Here is an 18,790-nt window from a genome sequence, read left to right on the forward strand (position 1 = left end):
GAAGAAATGCCTATGCCTTCACATGAATGCCTATCTTTACATAAATACTTCTAGACTATTCTCAGCTTCATAGCTCCATAAATCAAACAGAGTAACTTAATCTATGTTAATAAAAATTTCCTTTGTCTGTATACCACTACAACTGTCAATTGATTTTTACGGATTTAAATGTAGCTGCTACTGTGATGTGCACTGTCCACCTGTCTCCCTGGTCCAGTGTTTTGTCATCTTACTTTTAAACTGTTTTTCACCTTTTAATGATCTATCTTTTGCTTTGGTTTAACACATTTCCACAACAGACCAAGGACAAAGAAAAAAAAACTGGATTAGCTGCTAGTTTAGACTTGGGCTTCTTTTAGAATTCTTTGGAAAACACATTGCATCATTCTTTTTTCAACCCTTATGCAAAGTGCAGTATGCAAAGTATGTACTGCATGTTATACTGAAGTATTTTGGTGGCTTCCCACACAGCAGCATTGAATCAAACAGTCCAACTTCAGCCCTGTCATTACAAATTTCCATTGTCTGTCTACCACTACAACAACAGGTAATTTTTAATGATCTGTCATTTGTTTAAGCTTTTTGCTGTGGTTTTACACATGTCCACATCAGACCAAAAAAGAAAAATTCTTATACAATCAGATTGGAAGCCACTGGTAGCTAAGGTAGCTGCTGGTTTAGACTTAGATTGGTCTAGTGTGTTATCATCTTTCATAACTTTTTTTCTTTCTGCTCATTCCTAAATATTTATTAACTGACTCCAAAAAAGAACCCTTAGCCCTTTTTAACACTCTGTCTTTTATTTAAGATTTTACCCTGGTTTTACATAAGTGGTTCTCAAACTTTTCACAATGTGTACCACCTTATAAAATATATGGCTCTTAAAGTACCAACCTTATGACCGACATTAAAGTACAGTAGTATATGCAGTAGTAGTACAGTAGTATATTTAACACCATATACAGTTTACACAAGACAATTTTATTTCTTATATGAATTTTATTTATTTTAACTGTCATAAATAGGATGTGACAAGTGATAATAATAACAACTCTACTGCATTAAAACAATCACAGCAGATGGGATATCCGGTCTTTAAGTGATGTATCAACAAACTACTCTGGGTCCAAACTACTCTGTGTTCATCAAGGCTGTTGTGTTTTTAACATGTTTTAATACTTTGTATCTTGTTCTATTTAATCTGAATAAGCCCCTAAAAAAGGCAGTGATCACCGTCGGCCTCTCTTGGTTTTTATTACCGCTATTCATTTTAAAGCTCAGTTCTTCACACCTTACGGTGTAACGATGTAAGTGATAGCAGAGCTGTACATTTTAATTGTTTTAGAAATCCCTCAGTCAGAACATGGTATATTATTTAATCTTTAAAAATTTTTTGGGAGACTTTCCACTAGAGGGAGCCCACATACCACCAGTGGTACACTGGTGGTATGTTTGAGAACAGTTTGACAACCACTGAAAAAAGGCTCAGTAATTCTAGTGTTAACATATTTCCGCAATAGACCAAAGAGGAAAAAGCCTTGGAAGCTGAGGTAGCTGCTGGTTTAAGCTTGGACCTGTTGTGTGATTCTTTAGAAAATACTTTGCATCACTGTTTATTCAACAGTAATGCAAAGTGTAGTATGCAAAATATGGACTGCTTGTTATTTATAAGTATTTCTTGACTTTGCGTTGTCAGTGCCACTGTACACTGACAAAGGCCGGAGTGACTGTGGACATTTGCTTCTTAAGATGGGTAAAGAGATTCTTTTTCCAAGAATAAACCTAGGCTGTGTAATAATTGCTGGGTCATGGTAGAACAGTTCTTATTTTTTAGTTTAGCCCATGTATGATGTAACAAATGCTAGAGTCATAATATACATTGTCATTTTCCATTATGTTAGCCTCTGTGAAAGCTTGTGCAGCAAGTTTCAGTAACTGTCAGTAATGTCTGTAATAATGTTTGAACTGATAATGAATTACAAATGTTATATACACAGTTCCCTGCAAAGCTTTTAGAAACATCAGTAATATTTGCATATTATGTTCATAGAAAGTCTGAGAGCACTATAATGCACTGTAATGTTGCAGAATTCATCTGAGGTGGCATACTACACATGTGGAACCTTGTATATCAACTATGATAATGTACAAAATGAATCAATTAAGCATGATACAATAATGTAATGTAATAACTCTGACATTAACACAATCTGATTAGTCTTCAAATCCTAGACAGTTCTAAATGAGTTTTACACAGTGTATATTCATTATTTGTGAGTGATCAAGAAAGAAATATATCACCTTTTCTTTTCTCAAGCACTTAACTAATACTGCATTGCTGAACTGCATTTTCTTGAAAATGAAAAATGACAGTGTCTCTCAAAAATCACAGTTTCATTTGGTTTTTGTGCTTCTGTTGTTAATATTATATTTGTTTGATCTTTTTCATATCTATAGGCAAGAAAAATGGGACTGGCCTTAATATTATTCCTTGTTCCATAAAAACTTTGTAAATTGGGTGATCAAAGTTATTCAGGATAGCTTCTAAAGTCTTTAGTTGTGCATCATTCCACCACCTCCCCTAGTGTGCAGAGTCTGACTCCAGTTAAAGTCTCCAACTTCCTTATTTGTTTGTCCAGTCTCCTTGCATCCTTGCTTCTGATGCTGCCTTCCCAGAGGACTGTAGCACACAACAGCACACTTAACACCACAGACTGATAGAACATCTGCAGCAGTTTACTGGAGATGTCAAGAAAATTAGTTTCCTTAACAAAAAGAAAGGGCTTTGCCCTTTTTGTACAGTTAATCTGTAATCAGTCTAGTTTTTATCTACGTGCAAACCTAGATATTTATATTTTGTTACCACCGATATGTCTATCCCACAAACTTTATTTTATTTATTTTATTATTATTAACTGTAAAACAAAGTGAGTTTTGTCTAGATTGAATCACATTTTCACTTTCTTGTTATTCTTTGAACTTTATTGTTAGGAATGGTAATATCCAGTAATACCTTGGCCATCTTTGCCCTGCTTTCGACTCTTATTTTGGAAACAGGAAACATCAGAAAATGTTCAAGTCTGGTTTTGCAGGTGGGTTAACTATACTAAACAAAGAGCATGTGACTCGTGATTACAGTTATCTTTGGGAATCAAAGCAGCTATTTTATATGTTTTTTCTCAGGAAAACCATGAAGCAGAACAATTTCATCCTTCTACCAGGCAGAGAAGAAATGGTTTGTCTGAACAGTTAACATTACTGAAAATTAATTTGATTTAGCATTTTTCTTCAGATTAGATAAAAATGATTCATACCATTTATATGTTAAATTCCATGCTGTTATCAGAATATTAACTAGCTTACAACAACCTTTCTATTTAATGGGAAGCCTTTTTTAGATACTATATTTGTTATTCTTCTGGATATTCTCTCGCTAACCTGGCTAATCATAGCTCTTTCTTCAGTCCTGTTGGGGAAAACACAGAATAATGCATATTGATACAATCCTTAACCCTCATAATGTCCTCCCAATTTCCATACACCTGTGGCCCCCAGGGGACAAAATGTCCCCACTTCATTTGAGTGTTTTTTAAAGTATCAAGTATAAATTGTCAATCAATTCAGTGTTACACCTTAGTTTTACTTAAGACTAACACATTACCACAAAATTTACCTTTTGTTTTACAATTTAGGGCCACCAGACCTTGTTTACATAAAGTATACTCTGGTTTTGAGTGAAAATACAATGAGACAATAAAATATTTAATTAATTATAATTTAATTAATAATTTAATTTGACTATTTGACTAACTACAGAGTGCTCTATGTTGAATTTTAGTGAATTTTTTTTTTGTTTGTTTGTTTTAATCATTTCCAAATTTTAAATGGCAGCACATAATAACACCTGTGGTCCTCAGGGGTCAAAAATGTCCCCATCTGGTTTAATTGATACTTCATTAATATGAAGTGGATTTCCCCCCCACTTTTAATTAAAACTTAATTCAAACATTTTGACACTATTTCTCTATTCCATTTCAAATTTATGTCTGATAAAACCTCATTTAAATGAAATGTTTCTTTGTTTTCGGGTAAAAAAATAAATTAAATCATCAGTTATTGTGATTATTGTTTCACAAACAGAGTTGGCTGCTTTAACAGATTATCACAGACGGGTATATGTCAAAGTTAATTTAGGAAGCTGTTTTTAAACTACTTCAAGTTTTTTACTGGCAGCAAATAATCACATCTGTTGTCCACTGGGGTCAAAAATGACCCCGTCTGGTTTGACTATTTATAAAGCAATAAGTATAAAATATCATTCATCTCTGTGTTTCTAGATTTTATTCAACTTTATTCTAACTCATTACATGACATTTTTCTATATTTTGGCATGGTAGGAACACCAGGGCGTGGGTCTTAGTGAAGGCAAACTTTCATGAGAACAAAGGCGTGTCCATATTTGACACAAGTGCAGGAGGAAGTTCAGGTTTATTCCTCTGTACTAGTCCCATCATGGACAGCTTTCTTTTTCTGCAGTTGCAGGCCAAGGGCATATGAAGTAAACAAGTTGTTACAGGTGATTGCTTTCTTTTGGAAACCCGCAATGTTAGGGACAACTTGCATGCCCTGACTGCAGGCCAGATAGTTTGCCATCATACACTAGCATGTTCCATGTACAGCTGTACCTGGCATCACATACTGCTCATGTTTTTATCTCATAGTTCCCCGGTTTACTTGGGATGTTCTGCTGGAATGGAGTGTCTTTATCATGAAATGATATCCTTTTTGTGATTCTATGATTAATCTTGTGTCAGCATGAAAACGTCCCTACCAGACTCAGGATGTCATAAACTGGCCATAGCGACTTTACTGGCAGTAAGAATCAACATTCCCACATATGCCTACAGCTGCATTCAATCAATTTTTCTTCCTCTCTTGTTGTCCCTCCTTGTTTGTCATTGAGGTCATCTACTAATTGGATGGTTGTTGGTTCAATCTCTGTGTGCGGTAGTCTGGAGTTCTTACCAAGGTGTCCTTGGGCAAGTTACTGAACCCCAACTTGGTCTCTGATGCATCCATTGGCATGTGAAAGTTAAAAAGCAAAATACAAGCAGAATACATTGTGTATAATGCTTTCAGTACTTGAGTAGAAAAGCAACTGAAGGAGTATGGGACCTGGCATATGTGCTTGGACCATCGTCGATTGTCTTTCTCTGTGACGCACGAGAGAGTCATGCATCATCTGTCACTAGGAAGGATAGAAGACCAGATCAATGTTTCCTCACATTACTGCAAATATTCCTGTCTCAGCTGACTCCTCTTTCTTGCTTGATCTTCATCATAATTAGAATAGAAGATGTGTAGTCCTCTGACACATCTTCTATTTCAGTTTCACATTCTGAAAATTCAATAAACTTCAAGAAGCCCAGTCACTTTCTTTCCAAGCTCCTTAGACTACCATGTCCTGGATGCCTGAGAACCTACTTGAACGTAGTTCAGATTCTTCATCACTTTCCTTCACTTCATAGCCTTCTTCCACTTCTGCAGGTGGGTGATGTGTTTTTTCAGAGAAAGGGGAGCATGTGATCTAAATATTGGCAATATTTTCTTTTTCTTCTAACCCTGGATCTTCCTGAACATTGATCCTTCCTTCTCATTATACTAGAGGACAACATATGCATTGTTCTACTGGTCATTCCTTTGCACAACATGGTAAAAAAAAAAAAGTATGCTCATGTTACACCCTGAAAGGGGGGATAGGTCAATGACCATGCTCAGACACGATGCTTCTCTTTCAGCAGCTTCATTGCGAATGATTCAGAAATATACATACAAAATTATTAAACATCTTAACAACGATGTACAGTCTCTGTTAGTTGTAAGACAATATACCTCAAGACCGTTTTCTTTCCTTTCCTTTAAGTTACAGATTAAATTAAATGTAAGAATTTACAAAAACAGCTTATGAATCAATAAACAGACTTAGATCATTAAACTTAAATGTACCGAAAATAAACAAAATATTCATATAAAAGTATTAATAGGCATTTGTTCCTTAACACAGAATAAACATGTACTTCAAAATCCAGTTATTTTTCATCTTAGTTCCCTCTTTTGTACTGAGTCCTAAGTCTGTTCTTTGTTCAGTATCATTGCATGAACAGTGGCTGACAAATTTGGAATGGATTAGGCCACATGGTTATCGGTGGAATGTCTCTGTGTTGTATGGGCTGATACCGGTAGGGCATTTCGTTTGTACACACTGTAATGTAGCATGTTGGATTACCCAGCTGATCATAGGTGAAAACTTTAGGGGCTCGTCTCTCCCTTCTTGGCAAACTGTAGGTCCCTTCTCTGTTTCTTTCAGGCAAGCATGGGCATGGAGATGTTAGAGTGTCATCCATTACTTCTCCAACTACTTGTCCATCTTCCTCTCGATGGTCTTCTTCCTGTGGCCTGTTTTCGTCCTGTGTCTCAGGCTCCTCTATGTATGACACGAGCCTTTCTTCACCCATTGGTCCATTACCCCCGACCTCTGGTTTTATCCTGGTCATCACCATGCTCTGTGACTCTCTCCGTAATGGGCACTTGAGGCTGTGTTACGGGCCCATAATAGTACCCCCATTCCTCCTCGTCATCTTCCACTTCCTGGTTCACCTGTTCTGTGTCTTTTCCCCTCACCCTTCTTTTCTTTTGCTTCGATGATACTTCTGGTTGCGTTTCTAGGGGTAAGTAATCACATGGCAGCAACAGGTTGCGGTGCATGATTCTTGACCTTCCCCTTCCTTGCTCTGGGTTCACTTCATACACGGGAAGGTCTTCTGCAACTTGACGGATGACAACATGGATGTCCTGTTCCCAGTTATTACGAAGCTTCCCCGTTCCTCCTCTAGGGGTCAGATTTTGGACAAGGACACAATTGCCAGGATATAACACAGAGCTTCTCACTTTCCCATCATAATGTTTTTTACTCCTGTCTGCTGACTTCTTTGCATTCTCCCGTACTGTGACATATGCCTCTTGCCTCTTCTCGTGTCTATTTCGCCATGTAAGTTTGGTGGTCTATTTTCCCTGTCTCAGAGGTGAGACCAAACAGCAGATCAATAGGTAACCTTGGGGACCTTCCAAAGAGAAGGTAGAAAGGAGAAAACCCAGTTACCTCACTTCTTGTACAGTTATATGCGTAGATTAGCTTGTTCAAGGACTCTTTCCAACTTGTCTTCTCCCGATCAGTAAGTGTCCTCAACATTTGTAGCAATGTCCGGTTGAACCGTTCAACATGTCCATTCTCTTGTGGGTGATATGGTGTAGTCTGGGATCCCAATATGCCACAGTTCTTTTTCAGCTGGGCAAAGAGCTGGTTCTCAAATTCGCCACCTTGGTCATGGTGTATCCGTGCTGGCAGTCCAAACTTTAAAGATACGATCAGCAACCATTTTGCCAGACTTGGAAGTGGTGGCATAAGCCTGTGCAAAGTAAGTAAAGTGGTCAACAATCACCAAAATATACTCGTAACCACCCTTACACTTGTCCAAGTGGAGAAAATCTATTGACACCAGTTCAAATGGCTGTGTGGTAACAATACTGGTGAGCGGTGCCTTTGCTTCTTTACATGGTATCTTTTGTTTCAGGCAAGTGCAGGTCTTTGTCACATAATGTTCAATGTCTTTTTGCATGTAAGGCCAAAAGAATCGATCTCTGATCAATGATGTTGTTCAATCAGTGCCCTGATGACCCATTTCATCATGCAACCCTCTCAGTACAGTTTCTTTGTACTTTTCAGGCAATACAAGCTGTCTCTTGGTTGCAGTTTTCCTGCAAAGAATACCATCTTCATCAATATGAAGTCTTTCCCATTCACACAGGAGACACTTGCTTTGGACACTTAGTGTATTAAGTTCATGCCTTGTTGGCTTTTCATTCCTCATTTTGCACTGCATTATTGGGGCAATATTTTCATCGTCTTGCTGTGCCTGTTTGATCTCTGTAACCGAAAATTGGTTGTGTGGTTCTTCACTCACTGATGTACACTGGAGATGGGTGAGTATATAACCACTGGTTAGTTGAAATCCAGAGTCTCCACACCTTGAGTTATTGCTGCCACACGATCTGAACCCACTTCCTCTGTATACTGTTCCATCATTTCCTCTATCTGAACGGGCGTTCTTGAAAGACTGTCAGTATCCACATTCTCTCTACCTGGGCGATATCGGATGGTGAAATGGAAGTCTGCAAGCTCTCCCACCCATCTACATCCAGTTGCATTTAGCTTGGCACTTGACAGGATGTAGGTGAGGGGGTTATTGTCAGTGAACACAGTGAAAGTAGGCGCGTAATAAAGATAATCTCTGAATTTCTCTGTGATGGCCCACTTCAGTGCGAGAAACTCCAGTTTTCCTGAGTGGAGGTGATAATTTCGTTCAGCTGCAGTCAATGTCCGGGAGCCATAAGCGATCACACGGAGTTTATCATCTTGTCGTTGGTACAGAACTGCTCCGAGGCCTTGGGCTGAGGCATCAGTGTGGAGGATGAATGGTTTAGAAAGATCTGGAAACCCGAGGACTGGTGGCTCAACTAGGCAGTCTATTAGTCGTTCCAATATGCGCTGATGTTCTTCAGTCCACGCAAGTGACTTATGTGATGGAACCCCTTTACTCTTTCTTGTGACTTGCTTTGTGTTTGTCTGGTTTTGTGGTACATTGTTATCTTCTGTTGTGCCCTTCAATAAGCTATACAGGGGACCCGTAATACGGGAGAAGTCCCGTATCTCCTGCCTATAGTAACTTAACAAGCCCAAGACAGTTCGCAGCTCTCCCACATTGCTTGGTCTCCTTGCAAAGGGCCATATTTTCACACCATACTCACACCATACAGTTGCATCAAGGTGCTTCATATTGTAAGGTAGACCCTACAATAATGCGTACACAGAAAGTATGCTCACTTTCTGTGTACGCAGAAAGGTTTGACATCAAGGTTTGACAAAAAAAAATCTAGGGCACGGATTAAGAAAGTTCGTGGGGTTTCTTTAATGCTTTGGACCTCTGACGTGAGTTGTTTGTAAAGTTCTGTTGCACCTCGTTCTTGGTAGTGGGACCTTAGAATCCTCCTCAGGGTAGGCAACGTAAGGTTGGTTTTGCCCTCCAGGTAGCTGCGCAATTGTAAGCCTGGTGCTATTGCCCTGATTACTTCATCAACTATTTCTACTTCAGCACGGTGGCATGGTGGTTAGCACTGTTGCCGCACAGCAAGAAGGTCCTGAGTTCAATTCCACCATCAAGCCGGGGTCTTTCTGTGCGGAGTTTGCATGTTCTCCCCGTGTTTGCGTGGGTTCCCTCCGGGTACTCCGGCTTCCTCCCACTGTCCAAAGACATGCAGCTTGTGGGGATAGGTTAATTGGATAATCCAAATTGCCACTAGGTGTGAATGTGAGTGCGAATGGTTGTCTGTCCCTGTGTGTTGGCCCTGTGACAGACTGGCGACCTGTCCAGGGTGTACCCCGCCTCTCGCCCTATGACAGCTGGGATAGGCTCCAGCGCCCCCTGCGACCCTGAAAAGCAGAAGCGAATGGATGGATGGATGGACTCCTTTGCTGATGCCTTGTTCAATCTGGTGAGCTAGGCTGGAGAAAGTTAGTTTATCCTTTTGGCCGGGCTCACCAATCTGGCCTGATATTTTGAATTCTCTGCTACATGGTAATGTCAGAAAAGGTGGAGTGGTTTGCTTAGCACTATTGTCCCCCACACCCATTGTCAGTTTGGCTCCACTAGGTTGCTTTGTCTTGTTCTGTCGTGATAATGCAAGAGCCAACTGAAGCATCTCTATTTCCTTCCTTCAGCTGTTCTTCTTCTGAGAACCAACGTGTTCTTGCACCTCAGCTGTCTGGTTAGCATCTGAGGTTTTGTGTCCCGATGTACTATTCTGAGTAGCCTGTTGCAACTCAAAAATTTTATATTTCAAAATCAGTAGCTCTGACATACCCTCATCTTCAAGCTCACCCAGCTCCTCTCCTTCTAAGTGCTGTATTATATAGGAAATGAGAGAGGAAAGACTTTTACCCGATACCTTTTCAAGTTTTGAACCAGCAATATTTAGGAAATCACAAACTTCTATCAAAATGTCTCTTGTCACTGTATACAATGTACCAGCCACTTCTAACTTCAGGTCCTCTAGCCCTGAAGACTCCATTTCAGTCTGTGGTTTGAGGAAAATATTAGTGTGATGTAAGACCTCTTTGCAAAAGAGTCAGTGCAGCTTCCCTGGCACCAGTAGTTAACCTCAGGTTGCATGCAGGTCCCTCTGCATAACTGTCGAAACCAGCACACTGTATCTCCCACCGTGGTTTTTGATGTGAGGGGTTGAATGATGACTAGGACGTCTATCTGGGACAGCGGGCCCTCATCACATTCATCCCAGCGGTGCCTCCAAAATGTTACACCCTGAAAGGGGGGATAAGTCAATGACCACGCTCAGACACAATGCTTCTCTTTCAGCAGCTTCATTGCGAGTGATTCAGAAATATAAACATACATACAAAATTATTAAACATCTTAACAACGATGTACAGTCTCTGTTAGTTGTAAGACAATATACCTCAAGACCATTTTCTTTCGTTTCCTTTAAGTTACAGATTAAATTAAATGTAAGAATTTACAAAAACAGCTTATGAATCAATAAATAAACTTAGATCATTAAACTTAAATGTACCGAAAATAAACAAAATATTCATATAAAAATATTAATAGGCATTTGTTCCTTAACACAGAATAAACATGTACTTCGACCAGATCAAATGCAAAATGCACACAATGCTGTATGTTTCATACACAGTCTGGCAAGACAGTGCTCAATGCTAGCCACCAACAGAGTGCTTAGCTTAGCTAGCTGCTTATAGCTTATCCTAACAACACAGTTAACATAAATCATCTAAATATTCCTAGTATCCTCTTGGTACATTTGGAAACACGGTCAGTACAGCTCAACATACATATTTGTCCAGTTCAAAACCAGAATTGCTCAATTATTACCTGAAAGCGGGATAAGACAATGACGACGCTCAGACACGATGCTTCTCTTTCAGCAGCTTCATTGCGAATGAGGCATCGTGGCCAGAGCCAGTGTTGCCAACTCCTCAGTAAGGAAAATCGCTATTGGCTGTCCTAAAAGTCGCTAGAAGTCGCTACATGACATCATCGCCTAATTTGCATAATTGGTCATGCTAATGTAATTGTAACCTACGTTGTTGAAGAGAGAAATAACATTGTGGAAGAGACATAAATTGAGTAAAAAACATCCTAAATGCATTTAGAATTTATTTAGAACTACAAATTAAATTTCTTTTAGCAATTATTGTTTTTTAATGTCACAATTCCAATCCTGATCCTTTATCTGGGCTTGGACCGGCAAAAGTGACCCGAAATTGGCACTCTCTCTCTTGCCCTGATAGCAGCTGGGGGAGGACTATCCTCCACCTGTGAGCGCTTTGGCACGGCTCACCCGTGCCCACGGCAGCACCCGCTGCTTGTTGAGAGTAAGAGCGATATGCGTTTTCAGGTCAAAAAGTCGTCATATATAAGTGTCCAATAACACCAGAAAAAGTCGCCAGATTTGTCGCTAGTCGCTTTTTAGAAAAAAAGTCGCTAAGAGGGGGTCTGAAAACTCGCTAAATATAGCGACAAAGTCGCTAAGTTGGCAACACTGGCCAGAGCTCCCCCTTCCAGCAAAGGCAGGCTTAACTAATCAATCATGATCACTAAATCAAATGGATTATTCCCCAGGCTCGACAAGCAGATCACAGATTGAATTTTAAACAGGTTGTAGTCACATAGTTATACGGTTGAACAAAGTTATGAACTCTTAACTATTTTAGCCTGTGTTACATTACGTCTCTTTGATGGGACTTCTTTTGCCCTTATTTATACATTTACATTTTTGAAATAAATTGAGTAACTTTTAACCACAACTAATAATCAATCTGCCACACTCACAAGCCTCCAGTGCAACGGAGGCTTGTGAGCATACTTTCTGTGTATGCATTATTGTAGGGTCTACCTTACAATATGAAGCACCTTGATGCAACTGTATGGTGTGAGTATGGTGTGAAAATATGGCCCTTTGAAACACTTTGTACTTTGGGGACATTTTTGTCCCTGAGGACAACAGGTGTTATAAAATCCAATAAACACCCCATAAATAAATCAAATTACTTAAAACTTATTCCAATCATGCATAGCATGGTACTGAATAACTTGTGTTATTTTCAGACCATTTGATGAATAAAAAACACATTTTTGATAGCAAAAGATTTCTTTAGAGGACAAAAATGTCCCAAGGACAACACAAGGGTTAATCAGGGTTTGACAAAAAAAAAAATCAGTCTGAGGTGGGTGCCAAGGTAAAAACAACAATTCCATGTGTAATAAGTGTGGTAATGACCTGCTGTGTAACTGGGCTTTTATTGTTATCAATCTGTAGAATCAATCCAGCTGTCTCTTTCCTCACTAGTTCTGTTAGTTATTTTTGTTTCTTTAAATTTGCTGTATTCTAGAATCTTTACAGCTATATGAATATTTAACTGAAGTTAAAATCAGCGTAGACAAAATTGCACTAATGGAAGAGTTAAAGGCCACTGTGAAAATCATGAGTCTTCTTGTCAGAGTCAGTGATACAATTAACATCATAGAAATTCAAATAATATTTACTAGTAAGAATTTGGTTTTTATGGTCAAAAGAAGGAGCTCATAACTCTTACCTCCCCTTTGTTTTCTGCAAACTGACATTATTGGGCATCATGTTTCTGTTTATATCCTCTTGTTCAACAGTTCCTGCAACTGTTTATGAATATCTCATTTCCCTTGAGGTCAACACAACCAACATGGACCAGCTGAGAAACACTCTAAAAACTTTTGCTTACCCTGCTAAAATCAGTTCTCAAATAAATGTCTCAGATGTGGACATTACTACAGGTAAGATCAGATATGTCATCCTTCAAAAGTTTGAACTTTTTTTAAGCATTTCATTAGGAAAGATTTGCTGCTCTTTTTAAAGTTTGCAGCCAAGATGGTGAAGGGTTCCAGTGCCACTGTGAGGATGACTACCTTTGGCCTTGTGACAAATGTGCCACCTATGGGAAATGTGATAGTGATACAAGCAACAACTGCACATGCATTAGAGCCATTCTCACAGATAGGCAGTACTGTCAGACATCACAGCAAATTAGGTCTCCCTCAGTGATCCTTATTGTAATGCTCAAATTCATTTGATTTATTTTTTTTATTTAAAAATATCTACCCAATGTATTTGAATGTACAAATGCCTGAATTAGTGTTTTTAAATATATTTAATATATTTAACATTCACAATTCTTCCAATAAGTCACTTAGAATGTTTTTGTTTGAGCAACTTTTTGTTTCTGTCTGCAGACTTTACAAGGTGCCCTCTGACAACAACATCTCCATCAACAGGTAGAACAGAACATTCCTTGTTCTTCTCAGAGATTACACTATATGATCAGGAATCATGTAACGTCAAAGTAATAAAACTAATTTTAGGCCTGTAAATTACTTATTTTTCATCCTCTATAGTTTCTCCAGTTTTTATGAATACCTCAGAAATAAATATACTGAGAACTATTCTGAACAACATAAGTGATCCAATCCCAGGACTAACAGATATCTAATATCAGTATTTCAACAGTTCAGAATAATGATATTGTTTTTTTAACGTTTGTACAGTTGTGTAAAATTATATATCACTATTTAGCTCATATAAGGTTTCATGATGGACTTACTAGGGAGGGGCAGCCATCCACTAAAGTGCTGTAAAAGCACGTCTTTCTCTGTAAAAAAGATTTTACTGGCAAACCTAAGAAGATGGGCCTGTACATGTGGCTGGCTTCTTGAGCAGTGCCTCGTAGTGCCATATCACCCCATCAAAGCATTTCTCTCTCGGACTGCTGGCTTACTTGTAGTTCCTAGAGAATTTAAAAGTACAATGGGAGGCAAAGCCTTCGGCTTTCAGGGCACTCTTCTATAAAACCAGCTCCAATTTGGATTCAGGAGACAGACACTCTTCCTATTTTCAAGATTAGGTTTAAACTTTAAATTAAAACTTTGATTTTTGATAAAGTATATATTTAGGGCTGGAACAGATAACTTTGACTCTTCCCTTAGTTATGTTACAATAGGTCTAGACTGCTGAGGGTTTCCCATGATGCATGATGAGTGTTTCTTGTTCACTATTAACACATAATTAACACATAATAATTAGGTAGATGTTTCTTAGTTATCAGATTATCTACTCTTTGTAGTTATATTATGTTTTCATTCTTAAATTTGAAACAATTAGTGTGACCAGCCAAAGTGCCAGAGTTAGCTTAGCTACTTCACAATATACCACTACTCCAACTACAAGCCTTACAACTACAAATATGACAGTTTTCACCAGGAACTCCACAAAAACCACTACTAGTACAACAGCTACTACCTTTACCTACATCAAGATCAGTAACCCCACTGGTGTTTCAGCTACCAGTTCAACAACCATGCCAGAATTTTCTCCAGGATCCAGATCAGACTGACTATCTTTTCTTTTCAAATATTTATCTATTGCTATTACATGCAGCTTCATCTCACAGCATGACTGTTATTTAATTTCTTCTTTGTCTTCTTCTGTTTTACTGGCAGTTGGCAACTCATTTAATTAGAGCAGGTATTTGTACTCTCCTGTAGTGGAAGAGAATGTAATTGTTCTGCCCGTTACTCATGCCAGTCGCTTAGAGTACTAATCAGGTGGAACCAGTAATCTTCCATGGCACACCTGATTATTTCTCACGTCACACCTCTGTACAATGACAGTGGTTGGGAAACACTGATTTATAGGAATGAGGTGCTTTAGGTTGAAAGGCAGTCTCTTTTGTGGTCTAGTGTGTGAGCTTTTTTTAAACTCTGAACTAAAATATATAAACGTCTTCGCAACATAAAGGGTTCAACAAGGTTGCACAGTAAAAGTGTAGTTAACACATATATATGTATACACACACACACACACACACACACACACACACACACACATATTATGAAAATTCCCCTCTCGCCCCTGCGAGTGGTCTATCATTCAAGCTTGGGTCCCCTACGAGAGGCCTGGGAGCTTGAGGGTCCTGCGCAGTATCTTAGCTGTTCTTATGACTGCGCTCTTCTGGACAGAGATCTAAGATGTTGGGGATCTGGGATCTGCTGGAGCCACAGTGGCTTGCAAAAGTATTCGGCCCCCTTGAGCTTTTCCACATTTTGTCACATTACAGCCACAAACATAAATCAATTTTATTGGAATTCCACGTGAAAGACCAATACAAAGTGGTGCACACGTGAGAAGTGGAACGAAAATCATACATGTTTCCAAACATTTTTTACAAATAAATAACTGAAAACTGGGGTGTGTGTAATTATTCAGCCCCCTGAGTCAATACTTTGTAGAACCACCTTTTGCTGCAATTACAGCTGCCAGTCTTTTAGGGTATGTCTCTACCAGCTTTGCACATCTAGAGACTGAAATCCTTGCCCATTCTTCTTTGCAAAACAGCTCCAGCTCAGTCAGATTAGATGGACAGCGTTTGTGAACAGCATTTTTCGGATCTTGCCACAGATTCTCAATTGGAGTTAGACACCAGACAGGTCAGGGATAAAGTTATTGAGACATTTAAAGCAGGCTTAAGGTAGAAAAAGATTCCCCAAGCCTTGAACATCCCACGGAGCACTGTTCAAGCAATCATTCAGAAATGGAAGGAGTATGGCACAACTGTAAACCTACCAAGACAAGGCCTTCCACCTAAACTCACAGGCCAAACAAGGAGAGCGCTGATCAGAAATGCAGCCAAGAGGCCCATGGTGACTCTGGACGAGCTGCAGAGATCTACAGCTCAGGTGGGGGAATCTGTCCATAGGACAACTATTAGTTGTGCACTGTACAAAGTTGGCCTTTATGGAAGAGTGGCAAGAAGAAAGCCATTGTTAAAAGAAAACCATAAGAAGTCCCGTTTGCAGTTTGCCACAAGCCATGTGGGGGACACAGCAAACATGTGGAAGAAGGTGCTCTGGTCAGATGAGACCAAAATGGAACTTTTTGGTCAAAATGCAAAATGCTATGTGTGGCGGAAAACTAACACTGCACATCACTCTGAACACACCATCCCCACTGTCAAATATGGTGGTGGCAGCATCATGCTCTGGGGGTGCTTCTCTTCAGGAGGGACAGGGAAGCTGGTCAGAGTTGATGGGAAGATGGATGGAGCCAAATACAGGGCATTTCTTGGAAGAAAACCTCTTGGAGTCTGCAAAAGACTTGAGACTGGGGCGGAGGTTCACCTTCCAGCAGGACAACGACCCTTAACATAAAGCCAGGGCAACAATGGAATGGTTTAACACTAGATTTACTAAACCTGCGCAGATTTGCGTAACTTCCCTAAACCCAACACCCCCTAGAATTACTGGGTTTTTTATTTTCTGGTGCAAGTCCCGAGGTGTTAAGCATCCCTGCTGAGATTTTCACAGGTCGTCAGCTCGTTTCTCCTCCAGCTTTTTTTGTGCAAACCACCCATTATCCTTGAGGCCTGGCACATTTGCATTTGCTCACTCAGAGTTGCTCAGATCCAAGTCAGGCCAAACCTCTGTGTTACAACTTTCAGAAATGCCTGCCGTACCTATACAAAATATCCCACACATTGACTGACCTGCAAATATAAAAGACACACATTCACACCTTCCTTGACTCTCAGCACAGATCTTCCATTGTTCCATTGTCACTGGCATTGCTTGACTACAGCACAGTGCTGTGCATAAAAGCAGACCGACCCAGGCAGGAGAATCATTTCTTGTTCGCATTTCTGAGAACGCACATCAGGATGGCCTCCGTATCACTGCCACGCAGGAAGAACCTCTCCGCGCAACAGGCTTTGGCCTTGCTTCAGGAAATGGACGAAGCAGATTCTGATGGAGGAGAGGTTTCATTTGTCCAGCAGGCCACTGATACCTCCTCAGAAGAATCTGAAAAGGAGACGGAACAAGAACCCAACATGCCTCCACGGAAGAGGCCCCATGGTACTGGAAAGCCCAGCCAGAGCCACACGGCAAAAGACGGCACTGTGTGGGTTGAGGAGGACATTGGAATGCCCAGTGCAGTAGCAAATCGTTCGTGCTTCACTTCACTGTCCATTCACACAGTATATTGCAACCAAGCCAGACAAATTTGGGATCAAGTTCTGGATGGCCACGGATTTGGACACCAAATATGTCTGCAGTGCATCTCCTTATTTGGGAAAGGACCCCAGTCGTCAGAAGGGAGAGAGGCTGGCAGAGAACGTGGTCATGAAACTGATGGAGCCGTTTTTGGATAATGGGAGAAATGTCACAACGGACAATTTCTTTACTTCACTGTTACTGTCGCACAGACTGCTGCAGCGCAAAACAACGTTACTGGGCACGGTGAATAAAGTCCGGCGTGAACTTCCTCAACTTGCAAAAGATACTACAAAGCGAGAGGTATTCTCCACTTCAGTGCTTAGAAGTGGCAGTGTCTCCTTGACAATTTATGCACCTAAAAAAAACAAGACTGTGTGTGTTCTAAGTTCCAAGCACCAAGACGTGACGATCGGTGACGGCAGAAAGAGGAAACCCAACACGATAACAGACTATAACCACATGAAGGTATTTGAATGTGTGTACAATTTTACACCAGTGCTACAATGTTTTCTGATGTGTGCTATACAGGCCTATAGAAAAAAACATATACTCATGACTCTCTGTCTCTGCTTTTACATTGTAGTGTAGACGTGTTGGATCAAATGGCACGGATGTATTCCGTAAGAGCAGCAACACGCAGGTGGCCAGAGAGCTGCAACAGGAATCGCAGCAGGTTTACCTGTGCAACATGTCAGAAATTCACCTGTACAAAATGCAGGGATGATGGACACTGGGTCTGCAAACGCTGTAAAGTTTGAAACACTTTGAAATAACACAGACTTGTGTACCCATATATTGTGAATGTGTGTCTTTTGTATGTAGGTTGTAACACAGAGGTTTGGCCTGCCTTGGATCTGAGTAAACAAATGCCAATGTTGCGCGCGCGCACACACACACACACACACACACACACACACACACACACACACAGCAAATCTGCATTTATTTGTCCCACAAGTGGAAAATCTGCATTGTCATTGCAAAAAAGTGGACAGTGCAAGACAAAAGCAGCTAAATAAAAACTGTACAAAGAGCACGGTATAGAAAGTGCACTATACAAACAATCTGGAAACATAAATATGGATACGTGTATTCAAAAATATTGGTGTGTGTATACACACACACACACACACACACACACACACACACATATCTATCTATGTGTTAGAATGGCCCAGTCAAAGTCCAGATCTAAATCCAATCAAGAATCTGTGGCAAGATCTGAAAACTGCTGTTCACAAACGCTGTCCATCTAATCTGACTGCGCTGGAGCTGTTTTGCAAAGAAGAATGGTCAAGGATTTCAGTCTCTAGATGTGCAAAGCTGGTAGAGACATACCCTAAAAGACTGGCAGCTGTAATTGCAGCAAAAGGTGGTTCTACAAAGTATTGACTCAGGGGGCTGAATAATTACGCACACCCCAGTTTTCAGTTATTTATTTGTAAAAATGTTTGGAATCATGTATGATTTTCGTTCCACTTCTCACGTGTGCACCACTTTGTATTGGTCTTTCACGTGGAATTCCAATAAAATTGATTCATGTTTGTGGCTGTAATGTG

General features: G+C 39.9%; 1 protein-coding gene across 2 annotated transcripts in view; it reads left to right on the plus strand.

Annotated features, from left to right (window-relative positions):
- The first annotated feature begins 1,144 nt into the window (after positions 1-1,144).
- LOC100703569 (adhesion G protein-coupled receptor F5) overlaps positions 1,145-18,790 on the plus strand; it is a 28,685-nt gene continuing 11,039 nt past the window's right edge. For both annotated transcript variants that reach the window (XM_025899080.1, XM_025899079.1), the window contains exons 1-5: positions 1,145-1,753; positions 2,992-3,092; positions 3,184-3,235; positions 12,819-12,962; positions 13,419-13,460. In XM_025899080.1, coding sequence (XP_025754865.1) covers positions 1,750-1,753; positions 2,992-3,092; positions 3,184-3,235; positions 12,819-12,962; positions 13,419-13,460 — 343 coding nt within the window. In that variant the 5' untranslated portion in view covers positions 1,145-1,749. The remainder of the gene's footprint in view (positions 1,754-2,991; positions 3,093-3,183; positions 3,236-12,818; positions 12,963-13,418; positions 13,461-18,790) is intronic.

The sequence above is a fragment of the Oreochromis niloticus genome, linkage group LG15, assembly GCF_001858045.2.
Source record: "Oreochromis niloticus isolate F11D_XX linkage group LG15, O_niloticus_UMD_NMBU, whole genome shotgun sequence".
Taxonomy (NCBI): Eukaryota; Metazoa; Chordata; class Actinopteri; order Cichliformes; family Cichlidae; genus Oreochromis; species Oreochromis niloticus.